Here is a 25,438-nt window from a genome sequence, read left to right on the forward strand (position 1 = left end):
TGTGCACCAATCAGAAGGCTGGGTGAGCTGGCTGTATACTAATTAACACCATTTATTTGAGGTTTAACAGAGAGAAGAGCATATACAACTATAATCTTGATAGATTAAGGTCAAGAGTCAGAGTTTAATCAACACACGGTAAACTACATGCAACAATTACGAGTTGAACACTTATTATTTTATAACTTCAAACCGTGAGTAAGGCAGCTGTCCGGACTGAGTATAGGTTTTCATACGTCGTTCTTCAGCATCTTCAGTGAGGTACATCCTTACCTGTTACTCTAAACATGGAGTATCAGCACATGATGAATGGAGAGCCATGAGATGTGATTAATATCTCCATCTTGTAGGGAACGCAACACCCTACGAGACCATTCTGATTTACTATGTAAATAATCAACCGTAAGATCCTGATAAGTTATGAGATCATTAGCTTTCTAACATAAGTGTCGGGAAGATTGAATCATGATTTGAATGACATACACTATAATAGGTAAAAGAGCCCTGGAGAAAGAAATTAAGGAGATTTAGTCAGCCGGTGACATTTTGCAGAAAGAGCTGACAATTTGTAAGACAAAAAATCCTCCCTGATAATTGTTTTTATTGCATTGTATTTATTAACACTCATTAAACCTCTCTAGGAAACAGTTTACTTTTCAATCATAAATATGATAGGTTACTGGATTTAGGATTACGGGTAGTCGGTGTATTGGTCTCCTACTATGGAGCGCGCGCACAACCTTTGGCGCCAAACCTCTCGTCTTCCATTCTGCTGCGTCTCTTCAGGGACTCGCTAGTAAAAATAGGATATTTCCTCATCTAGATAGCTCAAGAAGAGACTGCTGGCTGGGTCAATATGAGCGAATCAGCAGGTTAGATGTCTTAATCTTAAATTAAACTCCGAGTTACTATAGTGGCTAATGTTTACTTAAAATAACTAATTAGCATAACGTTATTCGTGGTAGAATTCGTCATCCAGTTGTTGTTGGCTATGAAAAGTAAACTATTAAGCTAAAGCTAACTTTGAATAAAACATGGTGTGAAACTGTAGTAATGCAGAATAGTAAAAGGTGCTTATTGTTTAGTATTTTCCTATATAGCTGGCTAATTGTTTAAACATTACCGTTAATTAAGTGTAATTTAATTTGTAATAGTCATTCATGTTTGCTAAAGGAGAAAGGTTAGCACCATTGTAGGTCAATACTAGCTAAACATCCAGCTAACTATATCGGTCTGAGACAACACCGTAACATAGCTGCAAAGAACAAGCTTTCAAATCAACTTTATTTCACAGAACTGTTCATTTTTGTATCGTATAACTTTATCTTATTAGGGACACCTGAAGTTACACATTAATGTTGGAGTGAGACCTCTCACATTAACACGTATTTATATTTAACAGGAATCAACATTGAGGACTTGGTTAATGGTACACCGCTGAGAGAAGGTAGAGCTTTACAAAGTACAAATTAAACTAATTTTAAAAATCCTCAAATAAATCTGATGCGGTAGATTTTGTGCCCTTTCTGTCAGATGGAGAAATGCTGGAGCCCAAAGTTGAACAGTTGATGGGCAAACTAAGAAGGCTGCAACAAGGTAGTGTTTGACTGACTTAAACTTCTCACGTTTTTTTATGAATGTGTAGCCTATGACCCCCTTGCGTGAAGAGTGAGTTGACGAGGAGGGAAACTGTTCTAAGTATGTTGAAACCCAATAGCGACATCTTTAGGAGAAATTTTGTTTTGTTTTAATCCACGTTAGTTTATAAATGACACACCTCCACTTCCTTCTTACATTTCAACTGCTCTCCATCTACCTTTAAGATTGAATTTGTAGTGGAAATTCAAATCCACCCCTGTAACGGGTTTCGTTCAAGCCAAAGGTACAAAGTGATGCCAGCGAACTCACTGTCGCGTCTTTCCGCCTTCGCGTTGAATTGGGCTCACGTCGGCGCTTTGCGACGGTCTTGTGAAATCGACGTTTCGGTTATTTTTCTGTCGTATTAATTGATTTGTAATTTGATCAGCTTGAGTCCTGTAGTTCGTTTTACTTATTGGCTGCTTTGGACAAGTCAGTACGAATTTCAACATGGAACTCTGACGAAAGCCGGATGTGGAGTGACCATCTTGACACGTTTGTTTGTCTTTGTGGCGCTCTACTTCCGCTTCCGATGATACATCTGATTTTTGTTCTTATATTAGACGATCAAAAACCGTTAAATGAGCATTATATCACGTGTAAAGTGTTTTATAGAGGTGCACTGATCATACAATGGAACAACATTTCAAAACGAAGGTCTAAGATTGAAGAAACGCTTCGTGAATGCGCACCAATCAGATGTCACGGTGTGCTGTGTATGCTAATTAACGCACGACTTATTTTATGTTTAACAGAAAAAACAGCATATAGAACTATAATCTTGATAAGTTAAGGATCAGAGCTTAATTAACACACGGTAAACTACATGCAACAATTACAAATTGAAATTTTTTTATATTATAACTTCAAACCGTGAGTAAGACAGCTGTCCGTAATGATCATAATGGTTCTTATGTCGTTCGACGTCATCTTCAGTGAGGTACATCCTTACCTGTTACTCCAAACATGGAGTATCAGCACATGATGAATGGAGAGCCATGAGATATGATTAATATCTCCCTCTTGTAGGGAACGCAACACCCTACGAGACCATTCTGATTTACTATGTAAAAAATAAAACCGAATAGTATTGCTTCGAAAATAGAGATACATTCGATTTCAGACGTGTCAGGGTGAGTTGAATCAGGCTTGGTGTCTAGTTGATATTTAACATCAAACTTATTTTAGGTTTAACAGGAAAACACAAACATCAATAATCTTAATAAATTAAGGGTCAGAGTTTAAGCAATACATGGAAAACGACATACAAGTAGGTAATAGTTGAACACTTATTATATTATAACTTCAAACCGTGAGTAAGACATCTGTCTGTACTGGTCATAAAGGTTCTTACGGCATTCATCCCCATCTTCAGTGAGGTGTATCCTTACCTGTTACTCCAAACAAGGAGTATCAGAACATGATGAATGGGGAAACATGAGATGTGATTAATATCTCCACCTCGTAGGGAACGCAACACCCTATGAGACCGTTCTGATTTTCTATGTACAAAACTAAAGTGGTAAAGCAATATTATCAAAACCTCAGGAGACAGACATGCATGAGCTTTAATCAGAAGTTTCAGGATAATTTGTATCAGGCTGGTCGGTTGTGCTGTCTGTTAAAACACGACTTATTTTAGGTTCATCAGACAAAAACAGCATGTACAACAATAATCTTGATAAATTAAGGGTCAGAGTTTAATCCACACACGGTAAACTACATGCAACAAGTACAAGTTAAACACTTTTTATATTATAACTTCAAACCGTGAGTAAGACAGCTGTCAGTACTGGTCATAAAGGTTCTTACGTCATGTTTCCTCATCTTCAGTGAGGTACATCCTTACCTGTTACTCCAAACAAGGAGTATCAGAACATGATGAATGGAGAGCCATGAGATGTAATTAATATCTCCATCTTGAAGGGAACGCAACACCCTACGAGACCATTCTGATTTACTATGTACAAAACGAAACGAAATTGCATTCTTTTGAAAACCTTAGTAGAGATTTATGAACTTTTAACCAGAAGTGTCCGGATAAATTTAATCAGACTTGGTGTGCTGGCGATAATTAACACATAACTTATTTTTGGTTTAACAATAATCTTAATAATTTAAGGGTACGGGTCAGAGTTTAAGCAACACATGGTAAACTGCATGCAACAAGTACAAGTTGGACACACACATATATAGATACAATTATAACTGAAAACCGCGAGTAAGACAGCTGTCCGTACTGAGCATAATGATTCATACGTCATTCTCTGTCATCTTCAGTGAGGTACATCCTTACCTGTTACTCCTAACATGGAGTATCAGAACATGATGAATGGAGAGCCATGAGATGTGATTAATATCTCCATCTCGTAGGGAACTGCAACACCCTACGAGACCATTCTGATTTACTATGTAAACAGATACGATGGAATAGCTCAATAAGAGCTTTTAATCACAGGTGTCAGGATGATTGAATCATGTTTGAAAAACATACAATGGTTTGTGTTTGAGGCAAGTAATAGCAAGCGCACTGTGTTTGGCTGCAGGTAAAAGAGCCCTGGAGGAAGAAATTAAGGAGATCAAATCATCCAGTGACGTTTTGCAGAAAGAGCTGATAACTTGTAAGACACAAAATCCTCCCTGATAATTGTTTTTATTAACGCTGTAATTAAACCTGTTGCTGAGACGTATGTGTTATGTATCTAAACACATGTGACAATGTTATATCGTAACATGGCACTGTTGTTGTTGTTGTTGTTGTGACAGTACAAGTTGAAGTTTACAAACTGGAAGGACAGCAGAAAGAAAAAGAAGGTACTCAAAGACTAATGTGTAATTGATGATGTATGCCATGCAGATTTTTTTGGGACTTTTTCTGGAAACAAATATCTCATCTGCTAAATACTAAATACACAAACAAAACATAATAAGTCGAGGAGCTGTGATGTTTTTCTCCAGAGTTGTGCAGGAAGCTGCAGTTCCAGTGTGAGGAGTCTGAGCACGACGCTGTGAGGTGAGCTCCACAGCAACCACATACAAAACAACGTCCCGAGCTGATAAGAGTGGTCATGTGACCTGTCAACGTTTTATATTTCTTCACATTGTGAGAATTGTGTGTTTTAGATACAGTATGTAACACTAGATGGCAGCAACTTATCCAAATACGGAATTATTTTTCCTTTGAGAAATTGTCTGGTGTCAAATCTTTCAGATTGACATTGACGTGACATTTCGGATTCATTTTTTGGTCATTCTTGAACAAACTTGGATTTTTATATTTGAATAATTGTTATTTGCCAAGTATGTGTAACACAAACAAGGAATATGAATTCAGTGTACATGTGCATACCTTTTTAATGGTACAATATATTCTGTGGCATATATTGACTAGAACCATTTACTCCAAGATGGATTTGAGATATTCAAAAAATAATATATATGTGTCCCATTCTACGATGTAGCGTCTGGGCTTCAGAGTTTGGAACCAGTGTGACTCACTTTGCTTTTCCTGTCAACTGTTTAAATGTAATGCTTTTATATTTTGTTTGTCTTGTTTACTTGTATATATTTAATATAATCCACATATGCAAGCATAATAACTTAATGATAATAGACGTTTAAACACAGTGTGATTAATTGTATTATATATTTAGGTTATCTTGGCTATGGCACATTTTTGTGTAATACCACATGATTATGTTTTATTGATATCTAGAGGTACAAACAGCAGGTCTTCTACCAGGTCTAATATATGCACCCTGTAAGTTTAGGTGAAATCAAATGTCACAATCTTTATACATGTTTATATCTGGTACTTAATGATGACTTGTGTGTTCTGCAGGCATTTGAAGCAGAACAAGAATAGCGAGCAACTGCTGGAACAGCACAAGTGTGAAATTCAGGAGTTAAAGCTGAAACACCGGAAGCAGCGGTACCTATTAAACCTTCAATTATGTGTTACAATTTTCTAAATTAAATGTCATATATTTCTGATAAAGTCAGCCTTGTTTTTGCAGGATGAAGTTTGAAAACCAACTGCATCAACTGATAGAGCAGCATAAGAATCTGCACTCTGTCTTTGTGAGTTTGTTTGCTTCATATAAAAATAAATAATCTATATTTTTTCCAGCATCTCTAAAACAAAATGATGTCAAGTGTGACTCAATGTCGAACTTGGTAACCTTCAAATTGTTCCTTAGTCTCCAGAAATGCTCCCAGGTGAAATAGAGAGTGCAGAGAATACAAAAAGTCAGCTGTTATCAGCCGGTAAGTTCCATCTCACGACGTACGATCATTTTTCTGCAAGCGGTAGAACATTTATTCTTGGACATGTAGTGTTTCTTTTCTCTTCCCAACCCTTTTCATTTGGTGATTCTTCCAGAACAAATGAAGCTGGCTCAGCTGCACCGTCTCTACGAGGAGCTCGACGAGATGGAGAAGCAGAGGCCGCCGGCAGCTCCCGAGACTCAGGAGTGAAACGGAGTAGTTTATAGAATCAGAGGGTCCCTCGTTTTCTCCCCAGTGAGTTGATCCATTCTTGTCAGGTCCAAACCGTAAACCTCACAAACGTGGTTTCTGGGTCCCATCAGACCAGGAGAAGCAGGATCCTCCTAAACCCGGTTCTGTGAGACCGAAACACTTAGCTGCTTTTGTTTTGATGTATTCTCAAACCTGTTAAATGGGGTTTAGTTGCAGCAGTCGTGTCCTGTATGGATATGTTGCTATGTTCATATTGTGTATTTCTATACTAAAAAGTTATTAATATCTCAAAAATATATAACGTTTTTTCCATTGTTGTGATATTGTTTTCAAATGTACTTTATGAATCTCGTAGAGCCTTTAAATAAAAATAGTACAACCATTCACTACAACATGCTTGCATCCTGTGTTTATGTGCACACAGCCAGATTCAATTTCTGTTTTAAAGAGATTTAATAAAAGACATTTTTTGCAGTATTTCAAATACAATTTAATACTATCCGAGGTTTAAAAAACAACAACACATTAGCCCTGAGCAACTAATTTCACCATACTTAATGCCAATTACTTTTTACAGCCAAGACCGCCCCCTGCATATAAATTAAAATAAACACAAGGCACTTTGATAGTACAGTGAAGATGATCATCATCAAATTTGTTATTTAGATTAACAACAACAATCCCCTTTTTTTAGATAAATATGTACATTATTATCCCGTATAGAAAAAATTGTAATCCCTGAAGTGTCTTCATGGCCATCGATCCTCCAGACATTTATGTACGGTAAAAAAAAAACACGCTGGAAGGGTTTGAGGCCCCGCCTGGGAACTACCACAACTAATGTACTAGTATTCTAAAGCTCTGGCGTACTAGTATTCTAAATCTGGTGTACTAGTATTCTAAAGCTCTGGTGTACTAGTATTCTAAATCTGGTGTAATAGTATTCTAAAGCTCTGGTGTACTAGTATTCTAAAGCTCTGGTGTACTAGTATTCTAAATCTGGTGTAATAGTATTCTAAAGCTCTGGTGTACTAGTATTCTAAAGCTCTGGTGTACTAGTATTCTAAATCTGGTGTACTAGTATTCTAAAGCTCTGGCGTACTAGTATTCTAAATCTGGTGTAATAGTATTCTAAAGCTCTGGTGTACTAGTACTCTAAAGCTCTGGTGTACTAGTACTCTAAAGCTCTGGTGTACTAGTATTCTAAAGCTCTGGTGTACTAGTACTCTAAAGCTCTGGTGTACTAGTACTCTAAAGCTCTGGTGTACTAGTATTCTAAAGCTCTGGTGTACTAGTACTCACAGAGGAGTTAGAGGTCTCAGAAGTTCAGCATGGCTCTGCTCCAGTACGACAAACTGGAGCTTTTCTTTTTCTCTTCCTTTTCACGTAAAGGTGACGACTCATTTCAAAGTGAAAAGACAGAAACCGTTGTACCTTTTCTGTCTTTTTTTCAGTGTTCAGAACAACTGCAAGTGCTTTACGTTTTTTATTTACATTACAAAAGACATGAGCGATCACACTTACATGTTTAACCCGCCTCCTCGAGCCATGAACGTCTCTCTTAATAGTTACTTAACATCTTCAACCCTGAGAAGTGGGTCCACGCCTTGATGGAAAGGTTTACGACCCTCTGCATCAAAACTCCACCTCGTCATTAGAATTGGACGTTAACGGTTTTGTTTCACTGGGGGTTTTTTTCATTCTCTAGAATCTCACATATCTGCCTTTATCAACCTTCATCTCATTTTATTCCTCTTCATTCTCTCATCTCTGGGTTAATAATTGTCCAAGCTTCAATAATGCCCTTGGCGGACCATCGGCACACAGCGAATCCACAAGGACACCACACACACACGCACACACACGCACACACTCACACACACTCTCTCACATACACTCACATACACACTCTCACATACACACTTACTCACAAACACTTTCACACACACACACTCTCACACACTCACATTCTCTCTCTCACACACACACACATCGTACACATGCAGCGTTATATCACAAGTTTTTAAACTGGCATGAATCTGTTTTCTCTCCCTCAGGTGCAGCATGTACCGTCTTACTTTAAGCCTCTTCAACTCCCTCATTCACGTTCATACAAGTTCAGTTTTAGGTGTGTTGCCCTACCTTTTTCTGTTTGGTGGAACATTAACCCGTGCAGCCAGGATACACGGAGTCACAGTTCTTTCTCTCAGTAACCATACATGGTCAAAGTAGTACCGGGTCTTGGCACAAAGGCACATTCCAGACCCAATTACTTTATTTTGTTTTCAGCATGTTCATATATTGTCTTTCAAGTTTTATAACTTTGTGAGAACATCCAGTAAAGGCTGCAGAGTTGAGCCACAGAGGTACTTTGAGAGCGGCGCTGTCACATTTGGTCAATGGGTCTTTTTGATCATCTTGCATAAACAGTTTCCATATAAAAAGGTGGCTCCTCCATCTTCCGTTATCCCAAGTTATTCCCCATCTGTCAAGAGAACAACAGGGAGAACAGTGAATGCACCAGTGTATGAACTCCACCCGATTCTCGTCGGTTCTCTCCCTCATTCTCTACTGTCATTATTATGAGGGACAGCCCGATGTTCTTTTACTTTTCTTTTTACTTATATTTAACCAGTAAATATAAAAACAAATTCAGTTTATTTAAAATATTAATAATCATTAACAATCTTATTGTCTACTCGTTAAAAGGCCATGAACATTAGCGTGTCCACCAACATTGATTTTAACAGGTGAAATGCACTATGTCGACATTAATCAGAATTGTTTGGGAATTTAAAAAAATTTCAATGACATAAGCAACTGATCATTTGTATGGTTCAGAAGATTGCAAAAAAATGGTAATGTACTGTATCCTGCTGCATCTGATTCACTTAACAATACAGGATTTATATTTTAAACAACTTGATTACTGTCATGAATTGTAATCTAAACTCCTGACGTCACTATTACAAGTCTGAACTGCTTTAGTTGTTTACACCCAGCGCTGCCTTTGTTCATATCTCTTTCCCATCCACGCTGTAAACATACCTCAAAGCGGCTGTAGACCTTCTTCTCCTTCCTCAAACTCTCTATCCTCTTCAGTAATCCCTCCCGCTCCTGGACGTAGGTCTGCGGATGCAGAAATCGACTCTTGATGGAGTTCTGTCTCTCCAGTCCCTTCGCCCCGCCATCTCTGTCGCCTCCGGTCTCTTCTCGCTCCAGTCGGTTCTTCTGGCTGTTGGCTGAGATCTGCTCCAGAATGACCTTGGTGTCATCTCGTAGGTTGCTGCTGTAGAGAGCAGAGCTGCCCGGGTTCTGGTATCGAGATGGGCCCGACATGCTGGTTGACGTCTTGGGATAGCCTGTAGCTTGGTCTGGCGTGGTAGATCCTTTATCTCGAAATGAAAAACTGTGCTTTCTGCTTGAATCTTCAGTGAACTCTCGGACCGTGCTCATGCCCCGATCATCTCCGCAAGACTTCTTCTCTTTATCCTTGGGCCCCAGGAATCCCTTTAGCCTCTGAGTCTGCTTCTTTAAAAAGTCAAGTGTCTTACCCTCGCCCCTGCTCTCACCGAGTGTGTTGATGGACGAAGTAGATCCCAAACCCTTGTGCAGTCCGTCCCTGAATTCATGTGTAAGAGTTGAAGAACTGTAAGAGCGACTCTTTTTGTGTTCACTCTTCTCTGCATCTGTAGCATCTGTGGTCAGAGTGTCCTCGCCAGAAGAGACGCGGCGAGGATTCAGTCCTTTGAACTTCACCGGATCTCTCCTGAAGATCTTCGGAGAAGCGAGGGGCTTCAGAGACTTGAAAAGATCCTTTATTTGACTCTCAGATGTACTTTCCTCTTTACGAGGTGGAGAGGCCTCAACGTGTCTCAGAGGAGGCTTGGCGAAGTTCACGGGTGGTTTTGAGGAACTAAATGAAGATCTACGAGTTAACTCGGCCAGCTTTGAAGAGATGTCTGTCTTCTTTGGTTCAGGTTCTGCTGAACTAACAGAGACCGATGGGATCTTTGGAGTGATTGTAGAGCTTTGGGGATGATAATCAAAGCGGTCTGGCTTTTTCTCAGCAGGCTCTGGAGCCTTTAGAGATGACTCTGTCTCCATGGTTGAGCCATTTCTCTTGGCTTCCAGGTCTTTGAAGTACTGCAGTCGGTTGGATGGGTCATTCATGTTCACGTCTTCCGATTGCTCAGCAGTTGGTCTCTTCTTTACCTCTTCGTCGGTTTTCGGAGGTTCCTCTTTTGCGTTCATCTCATCTTTCATTCGAATCTCCCTTTCCTTCTGCTGTCGCTCTCTCTCTTTTTCTTTCATCTCTTCTTTCATTCGAATCTCATTTTCCTTCTGCTGTTGCTCTCTCTCTCTTTCTTTCATCTCTTCTTTCATTCGAATCTCCCTTTCCTTCTGCTGTTGCTCTCTCTCTCTTTCTTTCATCTCTTCTTTCATTCGAATCTCCCTTTCCTTCTGCTGTTGCTCTCTCTCTCTTTCTTTCATCTCTTCTTTCATTCGAATCTCATTATCCTTTTGCTGTTGCTCTCTCTCTCTTTCTTTCATCTCTTCTTTCATTCGAACCTCCCTTTCCTTCTGCTGTAGCTCTCTCTCTCTTTCTCTCTGCTTCTCCCTTTCTTTCTCCATCTCTTTCTCCCATTCTTTCTCTTTCGCTTTCTCCTCAGCCTTCTTTCTCCACTCGAAAGGCTCACGAGACAGGGACCTTCTCTTCTCCAGGATCTGGGCCACAATCGAGGACGTGCGCACCGTGTCTAACTCCTCGTCTTGGTCGGTTGATGGTTTTAGGCCGAGGCTACCGCTGTGCATCTCTCCTTTGGAAGATGAGAATATAAGCGAGGAACGCAGGCGAGAGGTACGCTGAAGGAGGGGGTTAATACGTGAATGGAATGATTCATGTTTGGACAGGAAGATATCTGTATTCTCCTTCATCTCCGTATCTACATCCACCTCCCTTGCTGCAACCCTCTCTGAGATTCTCTCCCTTTCCATCTCAGCCTCCCTGGCTTTTTGCTCCAGTGCAAAGGGCTTTACGTCACTGACTGGAAGCGGATCCTTGGCTGTTGTTTTTGGGTCAGAATCGTTACTGTTGCCCTCATTTAAGATAGGCTTTCCATACCGCGGTCTCATGATATCTGGTCTGGGTTTGGGGGTAACATTCGGTGGCTCATTTGTTCCAAAGCGGGCGGCTGATTGTTCAGTGGCACTCGGCTGCTGAGACGGTGGAAGATCTTCAAATGCATCAGGCCCCAAAGGTTGAGCCAGACCTTCTTCTCCACTCTCATCATAAGTGTTGAGATAGGATTGGATCCTCCAACTCCTCAGGCCTTCCCTGGCAGCTTCCTCTTCATCCGGCTCTTGATCAGATGGCTTCTTTGTGTGTTTGTTTTGTTTCTTCTCTGGTGGGTGGAGCTGTGTGGGTGAAGTCTGGCAGGCATACGGCTGACCTATGGTCGGCCTTTTATTGGTGAAATCTCCTCCATACCGCCCAGCTAACGGAGGTACCTGCGGTCCTCTCAAGTCCTCAGTTGAAAAGTAGCTTCGGGTAAACTTTCCTGGTGGAGGCTCCGGATCTGAGCGATAGTTTGAATCTGAATGCTGGTCAATGTAGAGTTGTGAAGGACGACCTCGAAGTCTGTCGTAGTGTCCATGGCTAGATCCCGGCCCAGGCCCTTCGTTGAGGTAATATGTACTTTGGGTCTGCTCCCTGAAAATGAAATATGGTGGTTCTTAATTATGTGTAAATACATGTACTAAATTAAGATGACCATACATGTGATATTTCTGAAAAATTCAGATTCCAATCAGTTGTAGATATTAAAGGGTTAACTACCTTTGAACATCTGTCTCATCCAGATCATTCATGACTCTGTTCTTCATGTATTGCCTTGAAGAGGAGTAGTTTTCCTGGGTTCCCTCTGCATAGCTGTGCCTCTTGCTGGCGGAGGAATTCAAATCCATTTGCCGGGAAACTATGGATCTCCCCTGGTCCAGGTATGACTGCTGCGGACGAAACTGTTGCTGGGAATATTTTCCAATTAAAGTTGACGTCACAGGTTCGACGGTTTGACGGAATGGATCGTTCCTTCGGAAAGGAAGTGCCAGGTTACGATCAGAGTCTCCATAGGGGAAGGCAGGGGAAACCTCGGGCTGCCTGCGGAAAGACATGGGGTTAAGTAAAGACTGGGTCCTCTTCAGGCTGAACTGGTTCCCCAAGTAACTGCTGGTGCTGCTGCTGTCAGAGAGAGCGAGTGCTGCTTTGGATGGGTCAATGACTAAAGGCTCGGACTGAGCAAAGAGAATGCGAAACTCTTCATCAAAGGTGGCAACTAGCTCCCCGAGGAAGAGGTGGGCGATGCAGCGGTGGATCTTCTCAAAAGACCACATGAAACTGGAAGAAAAAACGAAAAAACCGTTGGAAGCCATTAAAGTACTTAAATTTGCAAAGTGATAGGCAAAGGTGTCTTAATAATTTTATAAAAATATAATAAACACAATGGAATGACTCACCTGTAGTTGCCACTGAGTACAGCTTTGCAGTCAGCCAGTAAGAAACGATCCTTCACCTGCCCCTTAAATGATTTCCCCGTACGGGAGTAATAGGTTACCCCTGCCACAGTCCTGACCCGCACCATCTGTAAAACCACATTTCAATCATGTTATGGAGTCTTAATGGAAATGTCGTGTTATAAAAAAGTTTTAAAAAACATAAATGTCAAAGGATAGCCAACGGGCAGCCCAGTCTTAATGGAAATGTTGGAGAATCAAACTCACAGGATGCATATCCAAGTTGACTTTGCAGTTTTCCACCATAGAAACAAAGTTATGGGCTTCCTGCTCATCCAGTAGAATGTAAACTGCAATGTGGCGAGCTGCCGCGTCCAGGAGATCTGAAAAAATGTCAACATCTGTGAACGTGTCCATCACCACGGCAATAACCTGAAACAGAAGAGCAAACACAAGAAAACTTGTTTGGTCAATATAGTACTGTCTTAGTGTCTTTATTAGTTCAGTTTTATAATAAATTTGATTATATGGATCATTTAAAATTGCAACATTTAAACTTTACATGTGTATGCTACTTTTGATGGGGTTGTGTCAATGTTTCTCCTGACAATGTGATAAGTAAGTAGGCTGTTAAGACTAATTTATGTATGCTATTTACAGCGTTCCATAGATACTATACAAATGTAATAATTAACTGTGCACATCAGCATTAAGACATCTCTTCCTCATTCCTCACTCAAAATACACTAAGCTTAGTTCATTGCCCTATGATGAATGCATGTACAAAACAACTGGCACACATAACTGAGACTACATGGAAATGTGACTGCCCTCATTGTATCAGCAATACAATAAATATTAATGTCTATAAAAGATGTCTGCAATAAACGTGGAATAGAAAGCTGTCTCAAAGCTGTCTGTCTTCTTTCTATGTGCATGTTGAAACACGTGTATGCCTGAACACAGGAGTCACACCTTCGAACTTTGTTTGACTCATGTTCACTACATGTAAACTATATTTTAAAGGCCAGTAAGTTTTAAATGTTTTCTGAAAGGGAGTAGTGTTGAAGTCGGCAGTGGCAGATAAAAGGTAAGATTAGATATATACACACACACTGATCACTGCCAGCCCATTATTTCAATAAGAGCTAAAGATTGATTTGTTTCCGTACATACCGATAAGACAGAGAAAGAGGACATTCAGGAGTAAGAAATGGTGTGTTCATTTATTACGTTATCGATGTTTCCCACCCATCCACTTTCAGATTCGCGAAAAAGTATGACATGTGCTTAGAAACAAAGCATACATCGCAGATTTCTTGCCGTACACAGAATAACTGTATGTTTATGACTGTGTAATGCTCTGATCTTAAGATGCAGATGCTGCTTTTCCCAGTAATACCAGTGGAAAGCAAACAGGATATGCAAGTTAAACGCTTGTTTACCCTCCGTTCTACTTACTTGGCGTGCATTCTTAATGAGTCTCCTGGCCTGCTCCTTGATGCTGGGCATGTCTGGGTCAGAGGGGTTGACTAGAGTGGTGACCTCCGTGGGCCCCATGAAGCCTGGCTGCGGCACTGGCCAGCCCATGTCCAGCCCCGGGGCATCTAGTTCAGACTGCATGGGCCAGTAAGTATCAGAAGAGCCATCAGCCGGCTGGCTTCCCTCGTGGCATGTCAGCTCTGGATCATCGGAGGTCTGGTTGGGCATCTGGATTGTGGACTTGATAAATTCTATTTCTCCCTGTGACAGGAAACTGAACACTTCTGCATTCTGGAGGAACTCAAAGTAACCCTGGCGTGACAGGAGACACACCCAAATTCATTAAACCAATACATCTTTTTCAATAATTATAATGTACAAGAACAAAACTGCGGTGTTACCTGTTTGTCACTTTCTATCAGAGCATCAATAGCTAGGCGGTACTCCTCGCGGTAATGAGGGACCAGGTAGTTTGGGTCGAGGGGGTTATCGCCCACCGATGAACTCTGAGATCGGTGTGCCATGGTTGGAGAGAGGGTTGGGGTCAAAGGTCAGGCCTCAGGTGAGAAGAATTAAGTGAGGAGGACTTTGTTCCTGTGCAGCAAAAGAAAAGGTCACAGAGAGAAAAATTAAGTTGGACTTTCTTTTTAATAATTGTTAAAAAGAAATTGTAATTGATCAAGCATCTGGACAGAACTTTTTTAATGTTTAGGCTTCTAAAGAATCTCAGAGCAAACAGGTACACAAAACGATATTCATGGGTTCAGTCACGATGCTTTTGTCGTTGCAACTAGACAACACACCACTCCCGCCTCTTCTGCATAATTTAACCAAATATTCCTGAGGCTGGTGAGAGGAAGAACGCTTTGTACACAAGAAGTCAAAGTCAAAGTCAAAGTCAGTTTTATTTGTCAATTTTCCATATGTGCAAACATACAGAAGATCGAAATTGCGTTTCTCTTCTGTCCAACATAAAGTGAATTGTGCAACATATAGACAACATAGAGTGCAAAAATAGTAAAAAACTTGTGAACATATAGACAACATAAAGTGCATAGACAACATAAAGTGCAAAAATAGTAAGAAACATGTAAACATATAGACAACATAAATTGTGCTAGCAGCATTCAGACATGTGAGTCTGAAAGAGGACGGAGTGGGAGGATGGGGAGAGTTCAGCTTCCTGACAGCCTGGTGGATGAAGCTGTTGGACAGCCTGGCAGTGTGAGCCCGGAGGCTCCGGTACCTCCTCCCAGAGGGCAGGAGGCTGAAGAGACCGTGTGAGGGGTGGCAGGGTCACTCACAATCGAGGTCGCTTTGCGGGTGAGGCGGGTGTTGTATATGTCCTGCAGGGATGGGAGGGGGGGGAGTGAGGCACCCATGATCCTTCCAGCTGCCTTCACTATGCGCTGCAGGGCGTTCCTGCTGTGGTCTGTGCAGCTTCCGCCCCACACAGTGATGCAGTTGGTCAGGATGCTCTCGATGGTGCCGCGGTAGAAGGTGCACATGATGGATGGGGGGCTCCTGCTTTCCTCAGTTTCCGGAGGAAGTAGAGGCGCCTCTGTGCTTTCTTTGCCAGCGATGTAGTGTTGGCTGTCCACGAGAGGTCCTCACTGATTTCCACCCCCAGGAATTTGGTGCTGCTGACCTGCTCAATGTCCGCACCGTTGATGGTCAGTGGTGGGTGATGGGTGTGGCCTTTCCGGAAGTCAACAACGATCTCTTTGGTCTTGCTGTTGTTGAGCAGGAGGTTGTTGGCTCCGCACCACGTGGTCAGAAGGTTGACCTCCCTCCTGTAGAGGGTCTCGTCATCCTTGGTGATGAGACCTATCAATGTTGTGTCGTCTGCAAACTTGACCATGTCGAGTCAAAAGCTTGTGCAGTAAGTTTAACAAGAAAAGGTGTCATATTAGCACACCGTTACCGGCTCACGATACAACATGGTTATATGTTACGGCAGACGTTACCAGTTGTAACAGATCTCCACAAACTCTTTTTTTTTCCCAGCTGAGGGGAATTTGCCTAAGTTTACGAGGCACAATGATGCAGTTAAGGAGAGAAATGGTGCAGATGTATCTCTAAATACATTCTTATTGTGTTGCGATTGAGAGTTTTTTTTTTAAATTGCCATTCATGTTACAGAAATAAAAAATAGGTGGGGCACTACCATAAAAATAACTGTTGACATTTATCCAAGACATTGTTTGTAACTTCCTCAGACTTCATATCTGTCCAGTAAGAGAAAGGGAGGAGTAAGAAAGGCATTTAGAGGTGTAGAGACAGGTTTCCTTGTATCTTGGCTCAGTCAGTCCTCCTGCTGGTGCGTCACGCTTCAAGTTGCTACTCGGACCTTATCCTGTACAATCTGGTTCAGTCAAACCCACATCTTGACATATGAGAGCATGATGATGCTGTCAGCTATGCCATGACTTGAACTGACTTAATTTGAGGCAGTAAAAAAAACATTGTCAATAACAACTTTGTGAAGGGTCGATTGCATAGTTGAGAAACAGGATGGAGACGTTTAGGAATCACTTCGCAGATCCACAGACCCTAACAGCCAAGTTCATTATCCTTCACACAATTTGTATGCAGGTTAAATCAATGAATTAGATACCAATTCTCTCACTCAAAGCCCGATAGAGACAATAAGCCACCATCTAAAAACAATATAAATAGAAGGCAAAGATAACAGTACCTGACAAAAAGAAACTTCCTGACTAAAAACACAAGGAGGGAGATAATCATAACAATTAAGTCTGCAGCGAGTGATTGTTTTCTTTATCTATTCATCTGCTGATTATTTTATTCGAGCATCAAATCAATTCATCATTTGGCTATCAAATTGCTTGTTTTTTCTAGCCAACACGTCAGAACGTAAAGATGTTCCGTTTAGTATCAAATAAGAAAAATAAAGTCATTATTTTGTGGTTTACTGTATCTGCTTTCAACAGATAAAGTAAATGCTCACCAACTGAGTTCTCAGGCTGGATTCCAACCCTCAGCCATCAAGAGCATCAGCCTGTCAACCAGGACAGGCCCGCACGGATATTTAGTCCTGACAGTACATTCTGCATTGGTCACCTTCAAATAAGTCCAAGTGTTCAAAGTAAGCTAAACACGTGGACATCTCAGGACTATGCATGTGTCCCTTCTGCACATTGCCGCATGTGGTCAAGACAAGAAGTGTTTTTGACTGTGTGGATATATCATCACGGAGAAGTACAGCCTCAGGAACTGTGGTGTGTTGACAGCTGGGTGCATGGTCGATACGGGTGTGTGCTTCCCGGGGTCTGAGTGGGAGGATGAGAAGAGGTTTTGTAAGGTTGGACCTGCTTTAGAAGTGTGTTACGTGTTTTCTGTTAACTTCCTCGCACACTTGAGAGATCGGTGGCGAGATAAAAAGTCCTAAGCCGTAATGAGTGGAAGAAGCTGGTTTACTCAGAGACCTGGTGAGTCACCGGGTAGCCCGGCCTTGCCTTGCCCGGGGATAATTTGCAACATTCTGGTCTCTGGTGATTCATCTGTTGGCAAAATGGCTGACATCTTGTTTCCTTACTTATTTTGAGCCATAGAAAGTGGGCCTTCGTGGTGTGCTGTTCCCATTAAAAAGTTCCATAGCGGGCAGCGAGGTATGTTCGATGCACATACTACTTTCATGGAATAATTTTACCCCAGCCAAGTTTCTATTATGGACGAATCCAAACTTATTTTAAGTGTTTTGTTTAGTTCCTTATTTTCTAGACGTTTAGCAGCCTGGGGCTTCCTGCGTAATCAGGTGAATTATGCTGAGGCAACAGGAAAGAACATACCTGAGGACGTGTGATAACAGCCATAGATTTAGAGGTATGTACCTGGCCGTGTTAGTCATAATATGTGGCAACACAACAGCCAACAAAAACACTGCAAGTGCTTTTTAATTACTTTATTTCTTCTTTTCAGTATTATCAATTGTCTATTGTTAACTAAGAAAATAGCAAAAGATTGCCACTAAAAACAAAATATATCAACACATAAAACACAATTGAGGAGAGGAAAGCAGGAAATGTTCAGTAGTTTTACTTGAAAACGGGAATGAATATATGAAAATAGTTTATTAAAAAACTCGACTTGAGAGGAAAATAGCGAACCGGTGCATATCAACCCCGAGGTGAATATGAGCGGAGTAGACTACAGAGCACAGTAGAGCTCAAGATAGCCCGAGACTTTCCGATTCCCCTCTGGGTCACTGCTGAATGAAATAACAGCAACACATAAGAGCAAGAATAACACAAAGTAAGAAGCATGGCATTCTTTCTCCACCTCAGCTGGTGGACTGGTTGCATATTCAAACAAATTCTGCTGCTTTGTTTGTTGTTATAGCAACTGCAGTCAATATCAAACCGTAGACAGTGACATGATGATAGAGATCTTTTTCTCTCTCTCTGTTCCTACCTTAGTTTAAGCTCTCTGTCCCCCACACAAGGACGAGCTTGCCCTAAATGCACCACTGACAAAGCCGGTTTGAAACACGAAACCACAGGCAGGCGGCAACCGACTGCAGCTCGACGACGCTGACACACCTAATATTCAGATGTGCCAAATGTTTGCTCACCGAGTGTGTAAATGGCTCATTCTCAGCATTCCTACCATGAGAAGAGCTGAGGATGTTTTCTGTCGCGACATGAATGAGAGAAACAAGTCTGAGGAGACACAAACTCCCTCAAATCTTTTCTCTTTCCTCTTTTGTCTCACACACATGCATCACACACTCCTCCCTAAACAAACACCACAAATGAACCGGCATACCTGTTCGGTTGATTCATTTTGTGCGATAATATGGTCTGAATGGCGTCAGAAACGAATAGCACAAAACAGGTTTGGAGGGATGAGCCGCTAATCTCTCGGTGCTCCTGTCAGGACCTTTCAGTGCCACTTTCGTCAGATTAACACACATAAACATAGATAAATGCAAACACGGAGCATGCGTTGTCTCTCAGTATATCATCACACCTGTTGAACTGGCATCTCAAAGTCCCACTAAAGACAGGGGAATGTATACTGCATGAGGACAGATGGTGGCACACATCCCTCCTTCTCCTTACTGTGTTCTTCATAGCAGTACTGCTTGAAAAACAGGTCCACTGCAGTCCTCGCCGTCTGTTCCAACCGCCTTAGCGTCTGCGGCCCTCTTGTGTGGTAAAGCCCAACAACAAAAGCTTAGAAATACGTCTACTTTTCATTTCCTCTCCCTAGGAAGCACATACATGCTCATACATGTTTTACATCCACAAACAATGACCCCTTGTATCATTTACAATGCAAACACAGCTATGAATGGGATGCCGTCTTCATCATGTTGCTCGTGTGACAAGATGGAATCTATAATAAGAAGCACACATCCAGAGACTTGCCACAAAAAAGAGCTGGCACTACACACTTTCCCCCCCAAATTATAAACACATGTCGGATTTTTCCTATCCAGTGAGTCACTTTGAGTGAATTGAGGCGAAACCTGGAAAGGTGAGGTTTGAGTCGTTACATTGGTACAAAGATGCAAACAAATGTAATAAAGATAATATAAGAGCCAATAGATCGAAGCCTTTCGAAGGAGGTAAGGTGTCTTGCTTGCTCAACACAAGGTTGCAGGACAAGTACCGTGTGTTATCTCAACAATATTTGTTAATTAGAGGGATGTCATGCTAGCAAAATGACAACCTGCAATCCATACAAAGTATTGTGCAGCCAATGCATTAGACACGCTCCTAAACGTGTTTCTGCCTTTTCACGCTCCTAAAAGTGTCTCTGCCTTTTTTAAGCATTATTTATTACCGCTATCCCATACAATGCAGTGCAGACATTTCTCTACACGATCTGACCAAAAAATAGTGCCAGTTTTGGGCTCTTTCGGGAATGTCTTCAAAAGGCAGGAGAAAGAGCAGCAGTTGGCAGCCGATGCTGAGCCTTCTGTGCTTTGACTACAATAACAAGACTGTTCAGGTTTTGCAATGCACAGCAGCAGCTACCACGATAATTAATCCTCTATACACTTTAGGCTGCTGTTGAGGTTGTCCAACTCAAAATATAAACTAACTAACTAACTAAATATGCAAACTCCATACAGAAGGAACGCCCCGACTGGGTATTGAACCCACGGACCTCTGGCTTTGAGGCGACAGTGCTAGCCACTACACCACCGTGCAGCTCTGAAAGGGTCTTCACCTCATGTAAACAACTGATTTTCAGCTGGCGCATGTGCAAAGGGTCGTCCTCAATGAAACACATTTATTTTGAGTTGATATGCACACCATCTAACCTAAATAAATCTAATAAATGAAAGTATTCATACATTTTGTGTTACACCCATTCAATATAAATATCTATTTTTGTAATTGATTTATTTAAATGTATCAAACAATATTTAAATGTGTCACCTCGAAGAAGGGCTTGAATCGTTTTTGTGAGTGTAACCTAAATAAATCTAATAAATGAAAGTATTCCTACATTTTGTGTTACACCCATTCAATATAAATATCTTCGTTTTGTAATTGATTTATTTAAATGTATCAAACAATATTTAAATGTGTCACCTCTAAGAAGGGCTTGAATCGTTTTTTTGAGTGTACATGAGATATTACACCAGGAGGGAAACATATAGAATTGATTATAGAAATAGGACATCATTAGGATACTGCTGGAGGATAATAAAACAGGATCTGTCCTCACAAAGAGACAGAAACAGATGAAATAGAAAAAAGAGGATAGAGTATAATTACAAAAGGACAAAGGACACAATGGAGTAGAATACTGCATATCGGATACTTTTTAAAATATAATAAAACAGGACCCAATATAATATAATAACCCCTCCGTACGAATGTAATGTTTTTCAAATGTATTTTGTCTTGTCTGTTGTCCCATTATGCACTTTGCAAACTTCGCCTTCATTTCCACTCCAGTCCGTACCTCCACACTTTGCTGCAGTACTCGTCTCCTCTCTGTGCCGACGGGTCTCGCGCTTCTCTGTGAAGCCGCCGATGCGCGTCTCCTTCCGTATTCCTCGGATCGGGCCTCAACTCCACCCAAAGCCCCGGTGTGCGCCCTCCGCTGTCAACTAGCGAGGACAGGCGACGCGAGGCCTCAGGGACTCCAGGCCCGGCTAATTGCTTCTCTACGCGGGGTGTGGACCTCCGGAGCCACATCGAGCACACATCAGCGCGCTGAATGAGGAAGGAGACGCGGCTCCGGTGAGGCACGGCTTTCCCACCGGGGAGACTCCTCCCAAAACCCGTTGATCACTGGAAACAGAAGACCAGTGGAAGTTCACTCCCAGTGGCGTCTTTCAAAAGTGTTGTTCATTTGGGATTGTTCTGGCCTTCATGAAACAGAAGTTTATCCAAACTTTTTCTTCAGGACTTTGTTCACCATTTGCACCACCTGTTTTATTTTGGCATCCTATGTTAAGATTGCTGGATTGTCAGCACTGCCTAAATATGAAATGTTGAACCAGTGTCCCTGTCCTTTGTATTTGTATGTGGGAAGGTTGACAATGAAGACTTTGTAAATGTCTGGCAGCCGTCCAAAGCTGTATATATAATGTATGACAGAATAAATAACCATTTCTTAATTCAATACTTTCAGCGGCTTTGCTGCTCAAGCCTCACTGGGTCTATAGTGGGACCAGTAGCTTGTTAGCAAACAATAAATGTTGCTTTGTAACTGTTTCAGTTTGCTCTTGTCTTTTTGTGCAAATACTCTTTAGCATTTAAATAGATCCCATAATAATGTCCCCAGTTTTAGAAAAAGGCCATGCATGTTTGCCACTAATACATTGTGTGAGCCACCTGCTGTGTCTCTCTCTGGTGAAACACTGAACCAGCAGCCCTCTGCAGTTCCCCTTTCCTTGGATCCTCTGCTGCAGACAACTACTCAGTTTCTCCTTTTACGTGAGCTGGATTTGGGAAGCAGGTTTTTCTAAAGGCCATAAAGCCACACAGTGCCAGTGATACTCAGATTCAGTAACACTATTCGTACATGTGTCATTTGAAAGAGACACTGGATTGAGCGGATTGTTCTCACTATTTATTATGTTCCCTACTTTTCTTCGTGGCCAAATTAATTCCAACATTCATTGGTTATGTCATAACAACTGGTAACGCCTTCAGTCTCAAGCCTCCACCTGTTTCAACGTCTTCTCTTTGAGGTTCTCTCTGTGTCTCTCCCTTAGCAGCCATGACATTTAAACAAGGCATGCTGGTAAAGTAAATGCTGCTGAGCGTGTGTTTGCATTTTATATGGACCGTCCTTTGTCCTGAAACGTGTCTCTGACAGACCACACCTTGTTTCATGGCCCTCTGATAGCAACACACACACACACACTTATGAATATTGCTGTGTGTTCAGTCCTGCTGAAAGGTGTGGCTCCTGTTTGAAAGCACCCATGTCCTCGTGAGCTGTTATTCACTCAAACTGCAGGAGACATTTTTCTGGGCTCTTTATTTGCCTGTTTGCTTTTTTCCAATTCATGCAAATGTGAAACTCTCAGCTTGACAACGATGACACCTGAGAAATGAGAGTTGAGTGTTTGCTTACAGCGAGGACAAAGAATATTGGGTGTTGGAAAATATATCTGATGAAAGAAATACGAGTGCCAGTAGAGAGTCTGCTGACATGAACCAGCTCTGATAATAATCATGAGCAGGTACACAGACGCTGAAACGCAGGGTGTGGTGGCTCATGGAATGTGCTAGAGGCATCTTACCACACCCAACGTCTTTCTCTCTCCCTCCCTCTCTCTCTCTCTCTCTCTCTCTCTCTCTCTCTCCCCGTCTCTTCCTCTCTCTCTCTCTATCTATCTCTCTCGCTCGGCCTCCCTCCCCATTCTCCTCCCTCTCTGAGTCACCTGGCAGCCTTTGAACAGGTGTACAGGTCCAGGCAGAATAGGCTGCAGCTAAATCCTGGCGTGCATCTCAACATGCCTGGCAGAGGAGTCTGCACTATCTGGGATGATTTGCATTCAATGTTGACAATTTTGTTTTACATGTATAGTGAGTGCATTATTAATGCTTCCGAGGATAACGTTGTTGTCAAAGTGAAACGAGAGATGAGAAAAGCACAATAGTTCTGTGAAAGCGGAGTAGCTCAGTGGATCGGGAGTCACTCAGCAGCAGTTTGTCTGAATATTATCTTGGTTCTTTTTCAGAGCAGGCTTTACGCTATTGCGTCAGATTTATTTATAAAGCTATTTCAAGATCCTTTTTTATCCTTTTTTTAATTCTGCGCCTGTCGACAGTCTGATGTAGATTTACATGGATCAACTGGAATTTACTTGAGCACTTTAGAAAGTTAATACAAAGAGGTCAGTCTGTGAGTCTGCTCTTGTCTTGTCTGTGTGGAGCCTACATCTCTGAGGCCCTGAGCCTTCCCAGCATGCTGTTCTCACGCTGTAATGTCACACCTGAGTATAAGGTGACTCTCTGGAGCCTGGGGCTCTGAGGTCATCTTTACACCACCTTGCCGGAAGAAAAGGGGCACACACATCCACTTCAGCACTATACAGTACATGGGTTGCTATGCATGTGTGTTTGAGGGGGGTGGCAGTGTTGTGTGTAGTTGGACTGTCATGCCAATGAGACGACATACATTCCTATTACCACCCTCCATATAATGATATTTCACAATTAGTTTCTTCAGTCTGCATCGTGTGAAGATCCTGCAAATGAAAACTCCTCAAGAGAGTAAAACATGACCATGTGTGTGTGTGTGTGTGTGTAACTAAGAAACCTGATTACCTAATTCCCATTTTGTTGTTACCACAGATAACACCCAAATAATCATTGATGAGTACATCTAAATGAGATTTGTATTTTGAGTCTGTGAAACCTGCGTGTGTGTGTGTTAACACATAAAAGTGTGTTCCTGCTTTGACCAGAACTCAAGACGTGGTCAGGATACTCTGACAAGCATGAACATCTGTGTTTAGTACTGGGTGGGGCATCATGACCCATAAACAACTCAGGTAGAAGAAAAGTCCCATACTGTGCATAAGGTTTTTCATTATAGCAAGTGTGTGTGTGTGTGTGTGTGTGTGAGTGTGTGGACTGACAGCGTCGTTACATACCTGTGACAGGTGTTGCCAGTCTGATGCTATTATTTCCACTGTACTGAAAAGAGGATAATGATTATTAGGAACAGCATCCATAACTTAACAGACAGGATATGAAGACGGAGTAACAACTGTCTGCTTCATCAGAGCAGCATGTCATCATCATCATCATGCTGTCACTACACGGCCACTTCAATGCTGGCATCAGTTATTGTTACTGCCTTTACAAATCATAAGAATTAGCTTAAAACAACAACACCAAATATTTCCGAGGCACAAGAACAAACATTATTCTTCGGAAGATATTTTAATAAGAAATTAAAGACGTCGTGATAAGCTCCGACATATTACAGGTCATGGAGCTTTATGTTAAACCTCACCAGACAGGACGGCTGTGCTCGGGGACGTTTAGGAGTTGTTTTGGCTTTTACATAAAGTTTGTATGTCAAGAATGTAGTTAAATTAAAGCAATTAACGTCGTCCTAAAATAGGAACAGGTGTGGAAAGCACTTCAGAGAATGTATTAAGAGCATTACTCTTAATGTATTAAGAGCACTTAATACATTAAGAGATGAAAGACAGTTGTACCATCAAAGTAGAAAGGTGACATAAGTGTTTGCACTAATAACTTGGGCTTTCAATTTCCAAGGAGGCCATGTGCCGGTCGAGAGAAGGAACATGAGCAGGCAGAGAGGATAGAGGCGTAAACATGTCAGTCACCAAACAGAACAGGCTCAGTGGGGAGGCCTGTTCCAGACTAATGCTTCCTGGTTACCACAGAAGTTCAATATAATGTTTAGCTGTGGAGTGAGTTTCCTTTTAGTAAAGTGCATCTTTTAATGACACTATTTTAACATGCATGTGGCTATTTTCTATTTTCTTTCCTGACATGACCAAGGGATAAATTAAAATCACATGTCCGCAAGTTGACCCGAGTGGTTGCCAGTATTCAGATATTGAAAGTATATTTACTTCATGTATTTTCGATGGCCCACTTTAGTGAAACAGAAACTGTGCAGCAAGAGGCCGCCCTGAAGTTTAACTGCACTGCAATTAAAAGTCCATTTCAGTTTGTGGTGCGTGTGGATCAAGCAGCTGTCTTCCTCTGCCCCCTACTGGACCACCTGAGCTGGATTTGAGTGTGTAAACTGGGATTCAGTTCAATTGCAGCAATGTTATTGTAAATTAGACAAATACAAATACAGCAGTTCATACAACTAATGGACAGACACGCACATCTAC

General features: G+C 41.6%; 2 protein-coding genes and 5 non-coding genes across 8 annotated transcripts; 6 read left to right on the forward strand and 1 right to left on the reverse strand.

Moving 5' to 3' along the window:
- The first annotated feature begins 250 nt into the window (after positions 1–250).
- On the forward strand, positions 251–381 carry LOC130199126 (U8 small nucleolar RNA). Its single transcript, XR_008832760.1, has one exon. It is a non-coding gene; the product is annotated as a U8 small nucleolar RNA (small nucleolar RNA).
- Positions 382–2,567: 2,186 nt separating this feature from the next.
- On the forward strand, positions 2,568–2,698 carry LOC130199114 (U8 small nucleolar RNA). Its single transcript, XR_008832757.1, has one exon. It is a non-coding gene; the product is annotated as a U8 small nucleolar RNA (small nucleolar RNA).
- Positions 2,699–3,006: 308 nt separating this feature from the next.
- LOC130199119 (U8 small nucleolar RNA) lies at positions 3,007–3,137 on the forward strand. Its single transcript, XR_008832759.1, has one exon. It is a non-coding gene; the product is annotated as a U8 small nucleolar RNA (small nucleolar RNA).
- Positions 3,138–3,464: 327 nt separating this feature from the next.
- LOC130199132 (U8 small nucleolar RNA) lies at positions 3,465–3,595 on the forward strand. Its single transcript, XR_008832761.1, has one exon. It is a non-coding gene; the product is annotated as a U8 small nucleolar RNA (small nucleolar RNA).
- A 316-nt stretch (positions 3,596–3,911) lies between these two features.
- On the forward strand, positions 3,912–4,043 carry LOC130199109 (U8 small nucleolar RNA). Its single transcript, XR_008832756.1, has one exon. It is a non-coding gene; the product is annotated as a U8 small nucleolar RNA (small nucleolar RNA).
- An 89-nt stretch (positions 4,044–4,132) lies between these two features.
- On the forward strand, positions 4,133–6,503 carry si:ch211-199g17.9 (uncharacterized protein LOC108180085 homolog; the record flags this gene model as incomplete). The annotated part of the gene is made up of 7 exons (XM_056421027.1): positions 4,133–4,259; positions 4,405–4,452; positions 4,597–4,651; positions 5,480–5,569; positions 5,655–5,718; positions 5,838–5,904; positions 6,020–6,503. Coding segments are annotated over 7 exons (546 nt in total), but the record flags the coding sequence as incomplete, so codon positions are not given.
- A 1,085-nt stretch (positions 6,504–7,588) lies between these two features.
- fam83hb (family with sequence similarity 83 member Hb) lies at positions 7,589–21,403 on the reverse strand. Of its 2 annotated transcripts, XM_056418240.1 has the most exons (8): positions 21,058–21,403; positions 14,514–14,706; positions 14,092–14,424; positions 12,898–13,062; positions 12,634–12,758; positions 11,957–12,514; positions 9,166–11,830; positions 7,589–8,602 (listed from the first exon to the last, which is right to left on the reverse strand). In XM_056418240.1, the coding sequence occupies exons 2-8, from the start codon at positions 14,634–14,636 to the stop codon at positions 8,582–8,584; spliced, it is 3,990 nt and encodes a 1,329-aa protein (XP_056274215.1). In that variant the 5' UTR covers positions 14,637–14,706; positions 21,058–21,403; the 3' UTR covers positions 7,589–8,581. The 2 variants fall into 2 exon arrangements, with proteins under 2 accessions (XP_056274215.1, XP_056274225.1); XM_056418250.1 differs by lacking the exons at positions 14,514–14,706; positions 21,058–21,403 and having other exon boundaries at positions 12,898–13,090; positions 14,092–14,131.
- Between the last annotated feature and the right edge of the window lie 4,035 nt (positions 21,404–25,438).

The sequence above is a fragment of the Pseudoliparis swirei genome, chromosome 1 (genome assembly GCF_029220125.1).
Source record: "Pseudoliparis swirei isolate HS2019 ecotype Mariana Trench chromosome 1, NWPU_hadal_v1, whole genome shotgun sequence".
Taxonomy (NCBI): Eukaryota; Metazoa; Chordata; class Actinopteri; order Perciformes; family Liparidae; genus Pseudoliparis; species Pseudoliparis swirei.

Excerpts from the sequence above, each read along its gene's own strand:
- fam83hb (XM_056418240.1), bottom strand. The coding sequence starts at position 14,636 with ATGGCACACCGATCTCAGAGTTCATCGGTGGGCGATAACCCCCTCGAC. Across the intron at positions 12,759-12,897 it reads TCAACTTGGATATGCATCCT|ATGGTGCGGGTCAGGACTGT; the intron begins GTGAGTTTGATT and ends GTGGTTTTACAG. Across the intron at positions 8,603-9,165 it reads AGGTCTACAGCCGCTTTGAG|ATGGGGAATAACTTGGGATA; the intron begins GTATGTTTACAG and ends TTCTCTTGACAG.